Source organism: Chiloscyllium punctatum, chromosome 32 (genome assembly GCF_047496795.1).
Source record: "Chiloscyllium punctatum isolate Juve2018m chromosome 32, sChiPun1.3, whole genome shotgun sequence".
Classification (NCBI taxonomy): Eukaryota; Metazoa; Chordata; class Chondrichthyes; order Orectolobiformes; family Hemiscylliidae; genus Chiloscyllium; species Chiloscyllium punctatum.
In genome coordinates, this window is record NC_092770.1 from 11790260 (window position 1) to 11812818 (window position 22559).

A 22559-nucleotide genomic window follows, 5' to 3' on the forward strand; every position below is an offset into this window, starting at 1 on the left:
GGTCCTTACTGCAGATGATACAAATAATATAGGAGCAGGAATGGTCACTCAGCCCATTGAGCCTGCTCCTCCATTTAGTATGATCATGGCTGATTGAACAACTGAGTGCCTTTGACCCACCCCATCCACACTAGCCTTCAGGTCGTTGATAATCAAAAAAAAACCTTGAAGACTAACTTCCACAACCTTCTGATCTGGAGTATTCCAAAGATTTACCACCTTCTGAATGAAGAAAAAATTCTTTATCTTAGTCCTAAATGACATCACCCTTATTTTTAATTTGTATTCCCTGGTTCTAGACCCCCAACCAAGGGAAACATCTTACCTGCATCTACTCTGTCTATCCCTTTAAGTATTTAGTGAGTTTCAATGAGAACACTTCTCATTCTTTGAAACTTGGAGAATATCAGCCAGGTATCCCCAATCTGTCTTCATTGGACAGTGCTACCTTCCCAGGAACAAGTCTGCTGAACCTTTGTTGCACTCCCTCTATGCAATAATATCTTTCCTGAGATAAGGAGACCAAATCTGTACCCAGTACTCCAGGCGCAGTCTACCCAAGTTTCCATGCAATTGAAACAAGCCTTCACTACTCCTGTCCTCAAATCCTCTTGCAATAAAGGATAACATTCCATTAGCCTTACTAATTGTTTATTATACCTTCACCTTATTTCTCAGTGACTTACTGACAAGGGCTTATAGAATCCTTTTAGCCATCTTCACTTTCCAACCTCTTACCATTTAAGAAATGCAGATCTGTTCTTCCTACCAAAGTGAATGCCATTTTTCCACATAATATTCCATATGTCATATTCTTGCCCTCATACTAATCATGTCCAAATCTTACTAAGAAAGTACTACAACATCTTCATAATACACCAGTATGAGAATGACCCATATTTATTCTTACGCTGTTTTTGTCTGTAAGACAATTCTTAATCCATGCCAGTATATTACCACATGGCATGGGTGGCATGGAGGCAGTGGTTAACGATGGTGCCTCACAGCACCAAGGACGCAGGTTCAATTACAACCTGTTTGTGAGGAGTTTGCACATTGTCTGTATGTCTGTTTGGGTTTTCACCAGATGCTGCAGTTTCCTCCCAGCCTAATGATGTGCAGGTTAGGTGGATTGGCCATGCTAATTTACCCTTCAGTGTCCAAGAATTTGCAGATTAGGGAGGTTGGCTATGGTAAATGTGGGGTTATAGGGATAGGTCCGGAGGCTGGATCTGGCTGGGATGATCTTTGGAGGGTCAGTGCAGACTCAATGGGCCAAATGGTCTCTTTCTGCAATGTGCATGATTCTACGTGCTTTAACCAACCACTTATGAAAAATATTATCAAAAGTCTTCTAAAAATCTAAATCTACCACATTCTTCAGCTTCCCTTTATTATTTTTGTTGGTATCACCTTCAAGTAATTCTGACAGGTTTATCAAACACTATTTTACATTCACAAATCCATTCTGACTATGCCTATTGAGATCATGTTTTCTCCAAATTGTCCATTTATCACGTCATTTATGATCAATCTAGCATTTTCCTTACTGGTGATATAAGGTTTAACTGCTCTGTAGGTTTTTTTTCCTCTTTCCCCTTCCTTGTGAGCTAACATTTTCAAACTTCTAATCTACAGGAATCATTCCAGAATCTCTGAAAGTTTGGAAGGTGATTACCAATGCATTGTCTATCTCTGTAACCAATTCAAACGAAAAGTGCTGGAAAAGCTCAGCAGATCTGGCAATATCTGTGGGGAGAAATCAGAGTTAACATTTTGGCTCAAGGAACCCTTCCTCAGAATGGATTCTGAGGAGAGATCCCTCGATCTGAAATGTTAATTCTGATTTCTCTCCACAGATGCTGCCAGACCTGCTAAGCTTTTCCAGCAATTTCTGTTTTTTGTTTTTCATTTACAGCATCTGCAGTTCTTTTGATTTTTATTCTATAACTAGTTCCTTCATCACTCTGGGATGTGGACTGTGAGGTTCTGGGGCACATCAACATTCAGCATCATTAATTTCTTGAGTACAACCTCCTTACTATTAGTAATCTTCTTCAACAACTCATTCTCCCTGATCACTATGATCTTTGATTCTGGGAGATTTCTTGTATCTTCCTCAGTAAAAACAAATCAACTAATTATTTAGCTTCTGTGTCATTTCAGTATTCCCCATAATAAATACTACCCTTTTATCAGAAGCACATTTGTCTGAACCAAACACAGATGGGTCCTGCCAATATTATTTGAAATTAATATTTGATCACACCTCTTCATAAATTTAATTCATTGAGTTTTGTATTGGGGTGCCTCTTTGGCAGCTTCAACACTCACCAGCTGATTTTAACTTAGGCTAGTGCCTCAAAGTCATAGCTGCTGCTTCACTGCATCAGGTGACATTTAATTAGCTGTTTCTCGAAGACTGGCCCAACAGTTCTAAATGTAGACATAGCAGGAGCAAGGAACAATCTATTTAATAGGCTGCTTCTGTCATTACCATAATTCTATAAGGAGAGTAAAGCTATCTTGTTGAGCAAACTTCAGGTGTCGCTGGCAATAAACATGCACCTTTTCATATTAGTCAACTTCATTCCCATCCAGTCAGAAGCATAAAAGGTCAGCTTTAAGATCTGTCTTGAGACTGGTAACATTAACCTTTAATCTTGATTCTGGTTTGGCTATGAATATAAGATAACACCTATGATTGAAGACATCTAAAAAATATTAAGAAATAATTTGAGCTTTGTTCCTCTCAACTGCACTCCACTTCCTGCCAAACTCTCTGTTTCTAGTTAAAAGACTACCTACTATTTTAATATGCTGGATCTGTTGAAGAGTAATGCTCCTTTTAACAGTGTCAAAGGTAGAAATAATTTTGCTTTTATTTGGTCACACCGTAGAACTATTTCAGGGTTCTCTGAGGCTACATCTTGCAGTAAGCAAGGCTTCAAGTCACAGAAAGAAGAACAGATCTCTCTGGAATGGTAAGCACACCTTATTAATTTACAAAGCTAGTTTTTCACAAACTGAATCACTCTAAAAGAAATAAAGCATCTTGCTTCGTACTTCCTGTCACAACTATTAAAAAGAATCAACTTCGCCAAAACTCCCAATTTAATTCAGTACGTCCTTTCAAACTAAAGTGAAGTAATTTTCCACATTTTTTAAAGTTTTCAGCATTTCAAAATAGCTTTTCAATGTGACTTTGGTTTTGGATAATACCTGGAAACAAGATTTATTGTACATATACATCGCGAGGAAGTATACTTTTGAATTGGAAGAGATTGATAGAAAACGGTGTTCTATAAAGTTCTGTAAAAATACTTCAAAAATAATTGTAAACGATTCTGTTTGTTGATAGCCTTTAAGGTAAATTTATTTAATATTTTCACTTGTTCTTATTTATGTATAACTTATTGTAAACCGTCTCTAGGAAATTGCATTAACTTTAACTATTTATCTTTTTGTTCTTGTTACTGATAGGGGCTTTAAGAATGTTCATACTGCACAGCTAATGTTGAAACGAGCTCAGAAAATGAAATCGAAGAAAGCAGAGGCTAAAAAATTGCTGGGTATGTTTACTTTCCCCCCTGCAAATTGGCAGTCATCCAGTAGGACTTTCTGAAGGGCAAAGAATTGGGTTCCATTCACATATTATTTCAAGATAAGTGTTAACCATTTCATCCGCCACAGTGTATTATTCTTAAATCAAATGTATATGTGTTTATTGTTTTGATATGCTGTGAGCATGTCTTTTGTGTGTAATTAGTTTTATCATAACCATAGGTTGTTATCTTACTTGCATGTTAATTCAGAATTATTATTCAAATGAACAATATTTGGTGCGACATTGATGCTGTTCATTTTGTGAGAGAGTTGATGTCTCATCTGCCACTTGATCAAAAGATTTTGTTTTCCTTTTGGACAGCAAGGATTGGAAAGCTGAAGCAATTCTACAATAGCAACCAATTCCTACTCGCTTTTCCCTTTCACTCTATTCTAAGTCTACCTTTTGTTCAATTATTCTTGCCAGTTGGGTATTTACTATCTTTTCTGATCTTCTCCTTTCTGACCCTAAATGATCTGTTCTTAATAAGGATGTTACTTTCATCTCCCTATGTCCAATGTCAAGGAATTTCAAGATCAACATAATCCATGATTTAGTGATGCCTTTGTTTCAAATTGTGTTTTTCACTCAAGAAGCACCCTTCCTCCATGTCACCAACATTTTTAATAATATTGGATCCTTTCCTTGTAGTACCCTGTCTTGATTATTATTGAGAATTCCATGCTCTTTTCTTTCTTTGGGCTTGAGCTTCATCATTCTCTCAATGCCAACAGGGGTATTACTATAACTAAATCCATTGATGAAGTGGGCAATTGCTTTTGAATGGCAAAACAATCACTAAATAAGCTGAAGACAGCTATCTGACTCATTTTCATACTTTCTACTGTAAAACACTAAATTATTAATTACCAGTTTGTTGCTGATCTAATATTTTACAGCTTATTTCCTCCAATCTCATTGTTTCTCCAACTCTACAAGATCAATTTATTATACCTCCGTAAAATATGTAGAAACTAAACTAAAAGTAATAAAAAAGCAAAATACTGATGCTGGAATGAAATGGTGAACACTGGAGAAATTCAGCAGGTCAGACAGCAACAGTGGAGAAAGAAATAGAGTTAATGCTTCAAGTCTGGTATGACTCTTCTTCAGAATCTTCAGAGACTTCCTATCAGAAAGATGTTGTGAAACTTGAAAGGGTTCAGAAAAGGTTTACAAGGATGTTGCCAGGGTTGGAGGATCTGAGCCATAGGGAGAGGCTGAACAGGCTGGGGCTGTTTTCCCTGGAGCGTCAGAGGCTGAGGGGTGACCTTATAGAGGTTTACAAAATTTTGAGGGGCATGGATAGGATAAATAGACAAAGTCTTTTCCCTAGGGTTGGGGAGTCCAGAACTAGAGGGCATAGGTTTAGGGTGAGAGGGGAAAGATATAAAAGAGACCTAAGGGTCAACTTTTTCACGCAGAGGATGGTATGTGTATGGAATGAGCTGCCAGAGGGTGTGGTCGAGGCTGGAACAGCTGCAACATTTAAGAGGCATTTGGATGGGTATATGAATAAGAAGGGTTTGAAGGGATATGGGCCGGGTGCTGGCAGGTGGGACTAGATTGGGTTGGGATATCTGGTTGGCATGGACAGGTTGGACCGAAGGGTCTTTTTCCATGCTGTACATCTCTATGACTTGCTTGATTGATTGTTTCAGCCTGTTTTTGTCCCATTCTCTGAACTCCCATTTTATTGCCCATCCCCACTCTCTACCCTATCTACCTAATTCCTTATACTTCAGTGATGATTTCAGTTTGTTCAACCCTAGTCATCTCTGTTTCATTGAAGATATTTCCTGTGCACTTCTTTTTTTTTTCTCTGAGCTGTCCACTTCATTCTTGAAAGGAAGCCCATGGATTAACATCTTCCCCCACCTGCCTCAACTTGTTCTCATCCAGAAAGACTCACTTCCACAGTTTGGAATTTGCAATGGTACCTTCTAAGTCTGTCATTTAATAAGTCATGTGAAATGTTCTTCAGTAATGTTTAAGCTCCATCTTGAATTATCCTTGTGATTAGGAGTTCCATGTCACTGTTTCAAAGTAGAAAGGGAGTTATTCATGGTTTCCTAATCTATATTTATCCCACAATCAGCAGAACTTCTAAAAAGTTAGTTATGATCACTGTGACAGCTTGCAATAAGCAAATTAGCTGCTTTGTTTCCTGCTTTACAATAGTTACTGCAATTCAAAAGTGCTTTAAAGGCTAGAAAATGTTTTAGACTTCTTGTGCTCATGCTTGGTGATAGAGGAATGAAATTTTCTACTTTCATCTAATTTTTTTTCAATCTGGACTTCCAATTTTGATCCATATGTGACATTTTATTGTTTCTCTGATCCCAAATTTTACAACAAGGGTGCACGTTACAATTGTGAAACTGCACTGGTAATACCCAGTCTTCCAAGGCCAATTTAAGCTGGATATCCAGGCTCTCAGCATGCTGCATTTGTATATATTACAAGCTACATTTTTAGTACACAAGGTCCTCTTCTTTGTACACAGAAGAAACATATACATATTCTATGCCTGTTTCAATTCAAAATAGATGGCAGCCATTCTCTGGTTCATTTCTCAGGGCAATGGATTAATCAGCAGAATTAACTTGCCTTAATTAAAAAATTAAGCAAAACTTAGCAGTTATCAGTCTGTCATTATTAATTTATGCATCACCCATTGCAACTTCCCTACCAATTGGAGCCCACTTTTCATCCAGTGCTCTCATATAGTATAGATGTTGCTTTCCTTTCACATTAGTGTTTCTTGCAAATTGTCCTGATAAGTGCAAGATGAAAAGCTTTAATAAAATGTCTTTTTTTTTAAATCAGCAATACTCATAAAAATAGCTTGCATAAGACCAGATATTAAATTGATGGATACTTTCCAAGATGGCCCAGCAGAGTTTCCACATTGCATCTCATACTTTCTTGATGTGCCCCATGAGGCTGACTTTCATCAGTCCCAGAATATTCAGGAAAGGGAGGAAAACGTAGCTGGCAAAGAATTCCTTTCCTAGTCACTCAACTATGCCTTTTGGCAGTCTGCCCATTGACAGTATCCATAGATCTGTCATTGTATTGGCGCCATTCTGCTTTCTGAGTAAGAAGGCTGAGAATGTAAAACAAAAATGAACAAAACTAAACCTTCAAAATGGGAATTGCAAATGTCAAAACAGTACATCAATGCTTCTTCGTTCAATTGTCATGCTTCAATCAGGAAAATGCTTTTTAAATCTTGAACATTTTGTTGCTTGTTATTTTTTATGATAAAAATTCATCCATTACTAGCAGTAATATTCTATGCATCTTCCGTGCACCATAATCAGAAGGTCTCACTGCATGCATCTTCCAAACTCACACCCAGAAGGATAGGGGCAGCAAATACATGGAAACATCACCACCTGCAAATTCCTCTCGGAGGCATTCACTATCCTGACTTGGAAACACATCACACTTGCTGGGTCAAACTCCTGGAACTCCCTCCCCAAGTGGATTTATGTGTCTAACTACAACAAATGGATTGGAACAGTTCAAAAAGGTAGCTTAACACCACCTTCTCAAAGGCAACTAGGGATGAGTGATAAATACTGGCTCAGCCCAGCATTTCATTAATGAATAACATAAATTATGTTACAACCTATTTTTCAAATCTACCTGTGCAGAGATGTTATTACTCACGCTGGAGTAGGTGAGCAACCTGTATTCCAATTGGCTACACCTGTTACAGTGGTGTAGGCCATATCTGCAATCCTTGATACACTTACAATCATGATTTTGTTTTATTGACACAGCTCTCAAGGATAGGAATACTGGAGCATGGGAAAAGTTTATAATGTTATCATTCATGGCACCATCTTTGGTACAAGGTACCTAGGTAGAAAATCATAGGTACAAAGGAGTAAAATTCAAAAAGAAAAATTCAACATTAGAGTTCTTGTCAGTACAAAGTAGTAGATAAAGAAATAAAGTTAAAAGTTCAAATTACAGTCCTTCTTTAACCATGGCCTGTATTTGCTCTGTGCTGGGCTTATGTGCTGGGCTTATCCCACAAGGGCTTGCAATCCCCACAAGGACTCACAATCCCCACAAGGACTCAATCTTTCCTCCGCACTGTTGAGCAAGACAGCTCAAGTAGATGTACCAATGCCTCCACCAGGAGGTGATTACATTGAGGAAGGGCAATTGGATCATTCAAAAAAATCCTTCTCTAGAAAAAGGGTGTATGTGGTGACAGGAGAGCTCATAGAAAGAAAGGGTGGACTTAATATCCTTCTATAAGTACAGTAGCTAGAACTGTGCACAACTTCGGATGTGGCCTCACCAATGCCCTGTTTAACTGATGCATTACCTCTCTATTTAAGAGTTCACTTTAAAATAAGCCATCACCCATGTAAGAAGGGCATTAGGCCATCTGAGGGTTGAGTGCTTTTGGAGATTTTTCTGAAAGGACAGTAGGGGCAGATCAGCCATGATCTTGTTGAATAGTGGAGTAGGCTTAAGGAATTGAGGGATCTGCACCTGCACCAACTGGTATACAGCTAAGCCAAAATGCCAGCCTCATGCTGTGTTATAATATGTAAGCAAAGGTTCATGATCTTTGAGCTATCCATGTGTTCAAATCCATGTTACATTTCAACAAAGACAAACATAATGATGTAACTAATCAGACATTAATAAATTCACTTCTTTAAATTCAAACTTCTGATAACAATTTTTCTAAAGCTAATTGTAGCTGTTTTCCTTCTATGTTGTACATTGTAATGCAATCAGTCATTACCAGATCCCTCATTCTTTAAAAATATGTAATTTTTCCACATGTAGGAAATAATTATGAAGCAATTAACAAAAAAGTTATTAATCTTTCATAACACAATATTCCATGTTCTCATCATAATACAAGATATATTTCTTCAAGGACATCTAATCATTTTATTTTAGAAATCTCTTTTCTTACCAAGATTTCCTTTCACACTATGGTGATCAATTCTCACCCGTTTCTTTACAACACTCTTTGTTGAATGAGCATTGTCCCAAAGAGAACCATTATACATTTTTCTTTGATTTCCTTGGGATATTATGTAAGGACACTCCCATATCTGTTGCTTTCAGTCTTGCCATTATTTCAGCAGCTAAAGTGGTTTTCACTACCCATATTTTTTTGGATTCCCTTGCCAATGGAAAACATTTGTTATTCTTTCACCAAATGTGATAAACCCTGTCATTCGAGAATATCCTTTTGGAAGATTGCCATGTGAAGCATCACTAATAATGACTAACTTAAACATATGAATTAAAAACAAATAATTAGTTAAATGGAAAATGCAGAATTCTGAGGTGCAGAGAGATCTAGGTTTTCTAGTGCGTTAGTCACAAGCACTTAGCATGCAGATACAGCAAATAATCAGGAAGGCTAATAGGGTGTTAGCTTTTATTAGGATAGAAATTTAACATTAAAAAACTGATCTTATGCTTCAGTTATGCAGCATATTGATCAGATTATATATCATATTCTATGCACAGTTTTGATCTTCTGATTTATGGAAGTTGTTCAAAGGAGACTTATGAGATTGGCAACTGGAATGAGCATTTTATCTTCTGAGGACAGGCTGTGCTCATTTCTACTGGAATTTAGAAAGATGAGGAGCATTTTGATCGAAGCATTTGAGATCCTGAATGGTTTTGATGAGATAAATGGGGAATGGTAGTTGAAGTGTCTTTGGAACTCTTTCTGAAAGGATGGTGAAAGTGGTAGCTAAAGGAGTTTCTGTAATTACCAGAATTGATAGCATCCTTTGTAAGTAGGATTCAGAGTCCCGCATGGTATATTACTTGCCTGGTGCGAGGGTGAGGGACATCTCTGACCAGTTTGAAAGGATGTTGGAGAGGGACGGGAAGGATTTAGTTGTTGTGGCCTATGTCGAGACAAAATCAGAAGCAATACTAGGAAAGAGGACCTGTTAAGAGATTATAAGAAAATAGGAGCTAAATTAGAGAACGGGTTATAATCTTTGGATTACAACCCAACCCACGTGCAAATTGGCATAGGGGCATGACAATACGGAAAGTAAACACGTGGCTAAAAGAGTGGTGCAGGAAAGAGGGGTTCCTTTTCATGGAGCACTGGCATCAGTATTGGAACAGGAGGGATCTGTACATTGGGATGGTCTCCATCTGAATTGAGCTGGGACTAATGTTCTAGCAAAAAGGGTAAATAGGGTGGTCAACAAGAGTTTAAACTAAAAAGTGGTGGGGAAAAGGGAAGTGTAAAATGCCAAGAAGTATAATGGCTGGTGGGATACAAAGCAGCAGGTCAACTTTTTAGGATGTGATAAAAGGTTGTGTGACTTTGGTTGTATGATATGATTGTGTGACTTTGGAACCTTCTACTTCAGACAGCAAACAATGGGTATTCTTTGAATAGTTTTAAGACAGGGGTAGATAGATCTTTGTTAGTGAATCAAAGGCAGTTAGGGATAGATAGGAATGTAGAATTTGGAACACAAACAGATCAACCATGTCCTATTGAATGGTAGAACCGGTTTGAAGGGCTGACTGAAATAATTCTGCTCTTAATTTGTATGTTTGTAAATATTTTGGATTACCTCCCAGTTAAAAACCTGCGTACACCTTTATCGGAATTTAATTTCTTTAATGTTGTATCTGTTCTCAAAACCTGCTCAACCATAGCATATTTTAACATGATACTCCATTTCATTGGTGACAACCAAGACTGAGTCTGATTGTTCAGTTGAATTGGTCATGCAGTCAAACTTCTTAACTGGTCAGTCTCTACCTTGCGTGCAGGCTGCTTTTATTGTGAGGACTTGGCCCTATTTATTGGAATGTGGTTGACCTGCTCAAATAAGATTGTTGATCCAAATTCATTTTTGACTTGTTCTGCTTGAAATTTAATCTTTCATATTTCAAGGCCTTGAAGCTTGACCACCAATCTTAAAGCCCTTACTTATTCAGTTTTTCATGCATTGCTCAAATTCCGCAGAAGCTGGGTACAGAAAATTATCTACGGGCATCATAAAGGTGCATGCCAGTTCCTCTCTGTGGCGGTAGTAGTCTATGCGTGTTTGACATCATATCACAGTCCTATAACCTATGGACTAGCACTGAAGAGGTTTTTGTATCTTGGAAATAGGCTGTTAAATTCCATTATAGAATATCCATCCTGTTTTCTAATTTATCTAAGTCTGACAGTGCCTCATATGTATTTAATAGATGATTTTATTAAGTTTTTGCCCATAAATTTTAATAGTTTATCCAAATTTCCTCAGTGTCTTTAGGCTGTACGTTTAAAAATGCTTTAGATCTGACTCTGCTTTAATCAGGAAGCAATGATGTCAAGGCCATGCCCTTTGTTCATATATCCACTTCATTTTTGCATTGTTCATAAGGTTCAGAACATTGGTGGAAAATTGCATCCTGACACTTGACATTGGATTCCAACTATTCTTTTCAAATGTAACTCAAATTACAATCTTCTATCTGCGAGGCACTCTAGGACTGAATTTTCCCAGGCCACGAATGACCTGAACCTGAGCATTAGCTAGATGTTTGGGAAAATACGGTGAGAATGGAAAAAAGAGATTTTTGATGATGAGATTAAAAAAAAGTTGGATTTTTCCACCCAAGGTTTTAACAGCTAGATGGATCCTGCTAGTGAGCAGCAAGGACTCACTGGCATGCATTAACATCTCATTATTACCTAACATCACCGCATTTAGATACAAGTTGCTATTTTCCCCAACAGCAGGAGAAACTGGATGGTGCCAATTCCTGACACAAAGGTCAAAGTGGTTACTGGGCAGGTAGAGCTCACTGGTACTTTCCCCATCTTGGCCAGCATTCCTTAACATCTCAGGACACAATGGGCATACATCACCCATACATTCCATCCATGAAGGCTGACATCAGCCAAGCACAGTGTCAACACATGGCACATGTCCAACTCATCTATAATATAGTTCATTACCTTGATACTGCACTTTGGAGCATACCGACACCTTAAGTTGAAATGCACCTGTGAAGGGCTATTCCTATTTGGCAGCATTTGGTCTGGTGCACAGCTGTGCATTACGTATGGCACCATTGGTGACAAAGACCAAAGACCAGCAAGCACTTCTGCCTCTAGTGAGCACAAGAAGATGATGTACAGTTAACGAGGGAAGCTTCATTAAATTGTGAAGGGAAACTCTCAAACTCATGAAGAGAAATCCTTTTTAGAAAACTCCTTGAAACTGATACTTTGCCAAATTTTGATAAATTCAATCCATAGTTCCAATCTTCACCTTTAGACAACTATGCTCTGCTACTAATGTCAAATGGATCCAAGCCAGTCGGTGAGACAGAAAAATAAGACACTTTCCTTTGTGGATAAAGTTTATTAACTACTCAGTCTTGCAGCTCTTTCCTCAAGCTACAGATACAGTCTCACTGGTGCTCAGACAATTGATAGGCATCTGTTACTACTTAATCTTAAATAAAGACATTAACAAGCTTAACAATGTGATTAACCAGACATTACCACACACCTTGATTTACCTGCCTGGATCACTCCTGTTCAGAATATCCACTTTTACAATTAAATTTCAAATGCTGAGCTACATTATGCTATTGAAAGTGTTAACATGGCTCCTGGGAGACAGATAAAACAAAAATATGAGGATGACTGTTGAACAAATGTGGCCTGTAAATTAAGGAAAGGAGTGATGGGAGTAATTGCCAGCTTTTCAAGAAACTGGATGGGAAAACAAAACAGTATTATGATTTAAAGTAAGAAGTGGTTTAAATTATATGCTGAAACTTATGTTCAAAGTCAGGGCCGTTTTTAAAATTGCTTTTGTAATTAATTTGTAGCCCTGTCAACTTCAGCACATTTTTAATACCCTGCTATTTGAATCACTTAGTCATGCTGAAGTTCAGACTCTGATGATTTTCTCCTGTTCATGCCCCAGATCCAGTTGTGCGACTGGCCTTGTTCAAGAATAAGAAAAATAAATATTCCCCTGTGAAGCCAAAGAAGAAGGCATGTGATCGTGTGGAATATTTCAGAGGTAAAAGACACTGCTAGTGTAACACCAATGTTTTGACAGCCACTTTTCAGGTGAAGCATTTATTTTGCTTGGTCCTTGATGATGTGTGATGTATGAATTATCCTTAGGCAGCGTGTAAAATAGACCTTGTGTATTGACCACCTGGTGTATTCCCCACCCAGTGCTCACTTCTATTGAAGTCTATTGGTGTTATTTAGTATCAATCCATTTAAAAGCTTCAGTAGATGCAGTGTGTTGCTACAATGAAGGGATCTCTCAGACCAGGCATCCATTATGTGGGTGATGGTCTGACTTGCATGGTGCCAGCCGCAATTTTAGCTGTTCTGTGTCTTCCATTCGTGGAGCAATAGGCCTCCTCTTCCTTGAACCATCCTCAAGTGGTTGAGAATTGCCCAGATCTTCTGTGGAACGTTAAAACCTGGGACTTCACCACTCATACCAATAACCAGTTTGCATTTGGTCGTGTTTTCAGTTAACTAGAAGGTGTGACATCAAGAGGTGGCATTGTCGTCAGTTTGTAGTGAACGGAGTGTGTTCCAGTTGGACTGTGGAATTTCAGACCAGTGCATGGATCAGTGAAAGTGCTTTGTAAACAATCAGTCAAAAGCCTTCTTGCAGTGTTTTCTTTGCAAACATCAGAGTTTGGTGTATGCAAGCACAAGATGCCATATGACTAGTTTGGTCTTTAAAATTCCAGAAATAACCCTCATGACAACTTTAGGGAGGGATAGCTACCACGTTCATCTGGTGACCCCTGTAGTTGTGTGGACCAGGGTAATTGAAGCAATGGGTAGCATATTGACTCTGCTTTCAGAGGTAGTAATCTCCAGTTTTCTGAGGCGAGTCAACTTTCATATTAATTTGGCTGCAGTATTCTGGAGGTGCTGCTGGTTGTTCAATGTGCAATCAAGAATAATGACCGTGTGAATGACTGGTCAGCCATAGAACTGGACATGAATTCCTTCCCTTGTCTTTAAATTGTTTAGTTGGAAAGCTGACTCATTTGTCTAAGAATTTTCTGGTTTTCATCAAACTTTAGTCATTTGCCTCCTCATTCTCTTGGCTACCAACAATCTGACATTCAATGGCACTACCAACAAGGTAACTCTCCCATTAAAAGGGTTACCATTGACTGGAACTGAACTGGGTTAGCCAAACATATGCAGTGACTACAACAGTACAGGGACTAGGAACTTGCAGCCAGTAGTTCATCTCCTAATTCCTTAAAGCATGTTTGTCATCTACAAGGCATAAGCCTAGAATCTGATGTGATACTGTCCAATTGCCAGAATGAGTGCAGCCCTGACAATGCTCAAGAAGGGTTGACACCAACCAGAAAAATGCAGCCTGCTTGAATGGCACTGCATCCACAAACATTCACTCCCTCCACCACCAACTCCCAGTAGCAGCTTTGTGTACCATTTCCAAGGTGCACTGCAGAAATTCGCCAAGGATCCTTAAACAGCACCTTCTACATCCACAACTGCTAACATCTCGAACAAATATCACCACTCCCTGAAAGCTCTCCTCCAAGCTAATAACCTATCATGACTTGACAATATAATGCCTTTCGTCCACTGTCACTGGGTCGAAATCCAGGAACTCCCTCCCTGTTGGCTTTGTGGGTCTAACTACAGTACATGTTACTGCAGCGTTTTGAAAAGGCAGCTCACCACCACCTTCTGAAAGATAATCAGGCATGGACAACAAATGCTGGTCCAACCTGCAAAGCCCATATCCCAAGAATAAATTTAGTAAAACTGAAGATTTGTTTTTAAAAAAGTGATAGTATGCAACTGGAAATGCCCTATACTTAAAAATGAATTGTTTTCTTTCTACGTAGATGTTCATAGTACATTGCTGTTTAAGAATTTGGGTTCTAAAGTTGAGGGAAGGTAGATTTTAGTTTGCAGTTCTGTGAAGGTCTAAATTTAATTTTAAGTTCAGTGAGTCATTTTCAAGTCAGTTCAAAGCAGCATTGAGAAGTCACATGAATTTAGTAAGCCACACAGGAAGTTAATTGCTAAGGTCATTGTCAACTTGACTTTCATGACCTCCAAAGAGAAGGAGTAGGGTGTCATTAGAAGCAGGTTGATGCAGACAGAAGTTATCCATAACACTGAGGTGCTGTTGAAATAAGGAAGGTGAAAAAGAACAAGCAAAAATCGATATAAAATAGGTATAATTATAATTAAACTAGCTATATTAAAGGTGATTGTTGGAAATTAAATGGGAGACCTATTGCACCAGTAGACTGCTTAAGGGTGTGTCAGGAAAGGAACGGGGAATTGAATATTAAAATTGAGTATTAAAATAGGTGGAGCATACTCCCTTTTAACCTTTTACAAAGGAAAGGTCAGGGCATTCAAGTAAATTCTTCCTCAAGTCTTACTAAAGAGAATTGGACCGCTGAAGGTTCTGGATATTTTCTTTCAAAGGCTGACATTTTTAGCCCAGCTTCTCTAATAGAAATGCAACAAAAAGATCCTGAATTGGGAAAGTCATTCCAAGCAGACTACCTCAGAAATTAAATCAGAATCAACACCTGAGTGTTAATGAGGAACAAGAGGCTACCTCAAATTCCAGCCAGTGAGGAGTAGGAAGTAGCCTGTTAGGTGATAATCATAGTCATAGAGGTTGACAGCACCAAAAAGGTCTTTCAACCCATCGAAACCGATCCAAAACAACAATTCACAGCATTCCTGTAGTGTTAAAGCCGTTTGAGTCTATACTGACTCTCTGAAGGGCATCCCATCCAGATCCACCACTCCACCCCACCCTATCTCTGCATTTCCCATGGCTAATCCACTTAGCCTACAGATCCCTAGACACAATGGGCAATTTAGCATGGCCAATCCATCTAACTATTCTAATCACTTTTTACAGCACTTGGTCCAAAACCTTCATTTGCAAATATATACACCTAATTACTACTTCAATGTTATGAGAATTTCTGCCTCTTACCACCCTTACCAATAATGAGTTTCAGATTCCCATCATCATCTAGGTGAAATATTTTTTTCCTTACATCCACTTTAAAATCTTGCCCCTTTCCCTTAATCTATACCCATAGTCATTGATTCCTCCACAAGGGCAAAAGTTTCTTCCTGTTTACCCTGCCTATATTCCTCATAATGTTATGTATTTTAATTATGTACCCCTCTCAGTCAGCTCTGCTCCAAGGAAAAGGAGCTCCAGTCTCTCAAGTTTCTCTTCATAACTAAAACTTTCCAGTTCAAGCAACGTTCTGGTAAACTTCCTCTGTACCTTCCACAGTGCAATAATATCCCTCCTATAATGTGGATTTCAGAACTGTAAAGAATATTCCAGATGTAGAAATTAAGTTTTTAATAGTTGCAGCATAACCTACCCACACTTAGACTCATAGAGATGTACAGCACGGAAGCAGATCGTTTGGTCCAACTTATCCAAGCCGACCAGATATCCCAACCCTGCCAGCACCCGGCCCATGTCCCTCCAAATACTTCCTATTCATATACCCATCCAGATGTATTGTAAATGTTGCAATTGTACTAGTCTCCACCACTTCCTCTGGCAGCTCATTCCTACATGTACCACCCTCTGCATGAAAACGTTGCACCTTCGGTGTCTTTTATATCTTTCCCCATTCACCCTTTCACTCTAGTTCTGGACTCCCCGACACCAGGGAAAAGACTTTGTCTATTTATCCTATCCATGCCCCTCATGATTTTACAAACTTCCCAACTCCTGTACTCGATGCACTGACCAATAAAGGCAAGAATACCAAACCCCTTCTTCGCTATCCTGTCTAACTGTGACTCTACTTTCAAGGAACTATGAACCTGCACTCCAATGTCTCTTTGTTCAGCAACATGCCCTAGGACCTTACCATTATGTGTATAAGTTCTGCCCTGCTTTGCCTTTTCAAAATGCAGCACCTCACATTTATCTAAATTAAACTCCATCTGTCGCTCTTCAGCCCATTGGCCCATCTAATCAAGATCCCATTTCTGTCTGAGGTAACCTTCTTTGCTGTCCACTACACCTCCAGTTTTGGTGTCATCTGCAAACTTACTCATTACACCTCCTGTGTTCATATCCATATCATTTGTATAAATGATGAAAATCAGTGGACCCAGCACTGATCTGTGTGGCACACCACTGGTCACAGGCCTCCAGTCTGAAAAGCAACTCTCCACCACCACCCTGTGTCTCCTACCTTTCAGCCAGTTCTGTATCCAAATGGCTAGTTCTCCTTGTATTCTATGCGATTACTGAAGTCCATATAGATCATGTCCACCACTCTGCCCTCATCAATCCTCTTCAATACTTCTTCTAAAAAACGCAATTAAGTTAATGAGACACAATTTCACGTGCACAAAGCCATGCTGACTATTCCTAATCAGTCATTGCCTTTCCAAATACATATAAGTCTTGTCCCTCACCATCCCCTCCAATAACTTGCCCACCTCTGATGTCAGACTCACCAGTCTTTCGTTCTCTGGCTTTCCTTACCACCTTTCTTAAATAGTGCCAACATTTTAGTCAAACTTGTAGTCTTTTAGCACCTCACCTGTGGCTATCGAGGATACAGATATCTCAGCAAACAGCCTGGCAATCATTTCCTGAGCATCCCACAGAGTTCTAGGGTACACCTGATCAGGTCCTGGGGAATTATCCAGCTTTATGCATTTTAAAACAACGAGCACCACCTCCTCAGTAATATGGACATTTTTCAAGATTTATTTACTTCCCAAGTTCTCTAGCTTCCATATCCATCTCCACAGCAAACACAAATATAAAATACTTATTTAGTATCTCCCCTAACTCCTCCAGTTCCACACATGGCTGGTTTTGCTGATCTTTAAGGGACTCTCTTCTCTCCCTAGTTAATGTATTTATACTAAGGAGGTGCCAGTGTTGGACTGGGATGGACAAAGTTAAAAATTACACAACACCAGGTTACCATCCAATTTGGAGGTACTAGCTTTCAGAGCGCTGTTCCTTCATTAAGGAGCAGGTCAGTTTCTCTGTCATCCAGCATTCCCTCCACCCACCAGCTTTGCCCTTCACCCTAACAGGGACATACTGTCTCTAGTCTTTGGTTATCTCATTTTGAAAGCTTCCCACTTTCCAGCCTTCCCTTTACCTGCGACTGTCCACCCCCAATCAACTTTTGAAAGTTCTTGCCCAATATTGTCAAAATTGGCTTTCCTCCAATTTAGAACATTTAGATCCAGTCTATCCTTTTCCATCACAACATTAGCCTTTGTGAATTTGGAATTTATTCAGAGTGAAGGCTTGTTAACAAGCAAATATGGAGAAAAATGAATGCCTTGATCAAAAGTAAGGTGGGTAGAATATAATTGTTTTGGAAAGCCCATTTTATATTTAATATACATTTATTGTTGCTGTCAAAATAAAATCAGAATAAATAGAAATAGTGGTGAGGAAATTATAACAAAAACGAAAATGCCTCTTGAAGATTCCTTTGCATTTTTTATTGGCAGGAGATGATGATGAAAGTTTGTAATATATTCTGTCAAGCAAAAGAAAAGAGGATTTTAGTTTTCAGCTCTGAAGGCAGAAAATCACTTTGAGTAATGGTTTAGTTGCATGACAAGCAAGCCACATGCAGAGGTAATTGCTAAGGTGTTTACTGACTTGTACTTTACAACTACTAGAGGGAGAGGATGCCAGAAGCAGGTTCCTGCAGAGAGAAAAGATTCAAAACAGCCACAGTGCTGTTATTAGTAGCTTCCAAGCATCCAAGGCGGGGAATAAATTCTGAATTATTTCAAAGTGAATGAGAAGATAGTGCCAGATGAACCGACGAGACTTTTGAAGACATGACTTTAGACAACCCGGAGGTTTGTTAGCTCAGTTGGATGGACAGCTGATCTGCAATGCAGAGTCACTGCAATAGCATGGGTTAAATTCCTGCACCATAGAGTCATAGTCATAGAGATGTACATGCTAACATTATTGTGAAGATCTGCCTTCTCAACTTCACCCATGACCTGAGGCATAGCAAGCCTTAGATTAAACCACCATCAGTCATCTCTGTGTAATTAGAGAGCATCCTTATGATCCTGTACTAAAACAGTTTACTTTAATACACTCAAACTCTTCAACACTGCTTACATGGCAAATGGACTGCATGTGCTTCAACCAAAATAGTTGCTTCTAAAATTCAAAGAGGAACAGATGAAAAGATCTAACGCTGCCTCCAGTGTGCTAGCACAGCCTTCAGCCACCTGAGGAAAAGGGTGTTCAAGGACAACAATATCGAATTCGACGCCAAGATCATGGTAAACATGGCTGTGCTGGTTCCTGCCCTCCTACATGGCTCTGAGACAAAGCACTGGAGTAGTACCACCAACACTGTCTGCGTAAGGTCCTGTGAATCCGCTGGGAAGAAAGCATCCTCAACCAGGCCAACATCCCCAGCGTCAAGGTACTGACTAGCCTTGATCAGTTTCAATCGGCTGGGCCCATAATCCACATGACAGACACAAGATTCCCCAAGCAGGTGCTGTTCTCCCAGCTCCGTAACAGCAGGCAAGCCCCAGATGGACAGAGGAAACGCTTCAGCGATGCCCACAATGCCTCACCGGCCAAGTGCGTCATTCCCACAGACCCCTCGGAATCACTGGCCCAAGACCGTCCAAAGTGGAGGAGGAGCATCCAGGAAGGCATTGAATACTTCAAGACTTGCTGTCAGGAAAAAGCGGAAGGCAGGTGAAAACATTGCAAGGAGTGCGCTGCCACACTTGTACCCCACCCACCTCTTCCGCAACCATCTTCTGTCCAAAGTGTAAAAGAGCCAATGGAAGTCGCATCGATCTGTACAGCCACCTACAGTCTCACCCCGAGAATGGAAGAGAGTCAACCTTGTCTGCAAAAGATTGTCAATGATGATGATTGAACAAATTGGCCCAGCATATCTCCCACTCTACTATCACTGTCAAGCCAGGAGATCAACTCTTCTAAATGGAGAGCTCAGGCGGGCATGCTAACAGGGTATAGCAGGCATATATAATAATGAAGTGTCAACTTAATCAAGCATACAGCATAAACAGCAAGAGATTGTGTTTTGTGATTCTACAACTAAGGGATCAGAATGTGGGCACACAACGAAGGCCAGTACTTAGCTCATTTTGAAATAGTGGGCAGCTAGGTTTTAAGTACAGCATTGGTGGCATGAACAGCCCAAATTCCTGGTAGTGGTGGGCATTTCTGTCTCTACTGCCACCTAATTGCACGAGCAAGATGCCATAGATCCCAGATGCATATTAATAAGATGAACAGTAGAAGATTACATAAGAAAAGACAGTGAGAGTCATGAAAGCAAGCTCTCCATGAAATGCCACTATAACAGTTAGCCTAGAAATTGGAAAATTCAATTCTTCATTTTTATAATTAATCATTTTTTTAAATTAAAGAAACATTGGTGATGGATCTCTTCATTCTGAACCTAATATAGATGACATATTTCACTGGTCAGATCAGTAACTACACACAACATTTAATGGGACTAGAGAGAAACAGATATTCCTCCAACCTCTGTCTTAACAGTTCAAAAAAACTGCCTCATGTATCTGGATGCTTCTCTGTCCTTTTTTTTTAAATTCACTTACTGGCTGCTCATTATTTATTGTCCATCCCTAGTTGCCCTTGACAAGGTGATGGTAAGCTGCCTTTTTGAACTGCTGCAGTCCATGTGTTATAGATTGACTCACAATTGCCTAAGGGAGGGAATTCCAGGATTTTGACCAAGTGAAGTGAAGGAACAGCAATACATTTCCAAGTCAGGATGGTGAGTGGCTTGGAGGGTAACTTGCAGCTGACCATGTTCCCAGCTGTCTGCTGCTCTTTTCCGAAGTAATCAGTGATTTGGTAGGTGCTAATGAAGGAACCTTGAAGAGGCTATGCAGTGCATCTTGTTGATGGTTATACACCGCTACTCAATTGTGTGATTGTAGAAAGTGGAATAAGAGATAACAATCAAGCAATCTGCTTTCACCTGGACAGTAGCAAGCTTCTTGACTGTTGTCAGAGTTGCACTCATCCAGGCAAGTGGAGATTATTCCATCACATTCTTGTATTGTGCCTTGTAGATGTTGGAATAGCTTTTGAGAATCAGTTGATTCATGTCACAGAATCACAGCCTCACACCAGCTCCCACATATCCACAGTGTTTAGCTCCCACATATCCACAGTGTTTAGCTCCCGCATATCCACAGTGTTTAGCTGCCTAATGAAGGAGCAGCGCTTTGAAAATTGGTGCTTCCAAATAAACCTGTTGGACTATAACTTGGTGTTGTGTGATTTTTTAACTTTGTCCACCCCAGTCCAACACTGGCTCCTCCACATCATATCTCCTGTTAGACATGGTCATTGCCTGTCATTTGTGTGGCTTAAATTTATTGAATATGTAGTTCATTGAATAAATTTGATATTGAATAAATTTGATATTTTCCTATGGTAGCTAACATTAATGACACTTCCATTGTACCCAAGAGCTCAGCTCCAGCAGGAGTGTGGAAGAATAAGCATGAAATGAGATCACATCAGTCATAGAGTCATACAGCACAAAAACAGACCCTTCAGTCCAACTCGTCCATCCTGACCAGATATCCCAATCTGACTTCGTCCAATTTGCCAGCATTTGGTCCATATCCCTCCCAACCCTTCCTATTCATATACCCATCCAGATGCCTATTAAATGTTGTGACTGTACCCACCTCCACCACTTCCTCTGGCAGCTTCTTCCATACACATGCCACTGTCTGCGTGATAAAGTTACCCCTCAGGTCTTTTATAAATCTTTCCCCTAATTGTTAATCCATGACCTCTAGTTTTGGACTCGTTCCCCCCCCCGCCCCCCCACCCTAAGAAAAAGATCCTGCCTCGTCAACCTATCCATGCCCCTCATGATTTTATAAGCCTCTATAATATCACCCCGCAGCCTCCGATGCTCCAGAGAAAAATGCCCCATCCTATTCAGCCTCTTCCTATAACATAAGCCCTCAAGTCCTGGCAAAACCTTATAAATTTTTTCTGCACCCTGTCAATGTTTATATTTCTTTACTTTTTCAGCCCAGGCTTTTTATGGTTGTTTGTCTTTGTTTTAAAATCGGATTGTGGCATCATCGAGTCATCGAATTGTAGAGATGTACATCACGGAAACAGACCCTTCAGTCCAATTCGTCCGTGTCGGCCAGATATCCCAACCCAGTCTAGTCCCACCTGCTGCACCTGGCCTAAATCCCTCCAAACCCTTCCTAATCGTATACACATCCAGATGCCTTTTAAATGTTGCAGCTGTACTAGCCTCTACCACTTGCTCTGGCAGCTGATTCCATACATGTACACCTTCTGCATGAAAAGGTTGCCCCTTAGGTCTCTCTTATATTTTGCCCCTCTCACCTTAAACTTATGCCCTCTAGTTCTGGACTCCCCCACCGCAGGAAAAAGACTATCTATTTATCCTATCCGTGCCCCTCATGATTTTGTAAACCTCCAAAAAATCACCCCTCAGCCTCTGACACTCCAGGGAAAACAGCCCCAGCCTATTCAACCTCTCTCTATAGCTCAAATTCTCCAACCCTGGCAACATTCTTGTAAATCTTTTATGAACCTTTCAAGTTTCACAACACTTTTCTGAAAGGAAGGAGACCAGAATTGCACAAAATATTCCAACAGTGTCCTGTACAGCTGCAACATGACCTCCCAACTCCTGTACTCAATACTCTTTTCAAATCTTTCTTTAATATTCAGTAGGGCTTCCATAAGGCACCTTCCTTATCCTTTAGATGTGATTCTAATTAAGTTATTCCAGATCTTCAACTTTCTTTGGATTTCCTTTTGAAGCCTTATAATGATCAGGGCCTGTACTGCTT

The 22559-nt window shown here is 39.7% G+C and overlaps 1 protein-coding gene across 1 annotated transcript in view; it reads left to right on the top strand.

Moving 5' to 3' along the window:
* Nucleotides 1-22559, top strand: part of lrriq1 (leucine-rich repeats and IQ motif containing 1) — a 183768-nt gene that overhangs the window by 119367 nt on the left and 41842 nt on the right. Inside the window, exons 22-24 of the mRNA XM_072552684.1 lie at nt 2901-2984; nt 3484-3572; nt 12574-12672. Of these exons, the coding sequence (XP_072408785.1) occupies nt 2901-2984; nt 3484-3572; nt 12574-12672 (272 nt within the window). The remainder of the gene's footprint in view (nt 1-2900; nt 2985-3483; nt 3573-12573; nt 12673-22559) is intronic.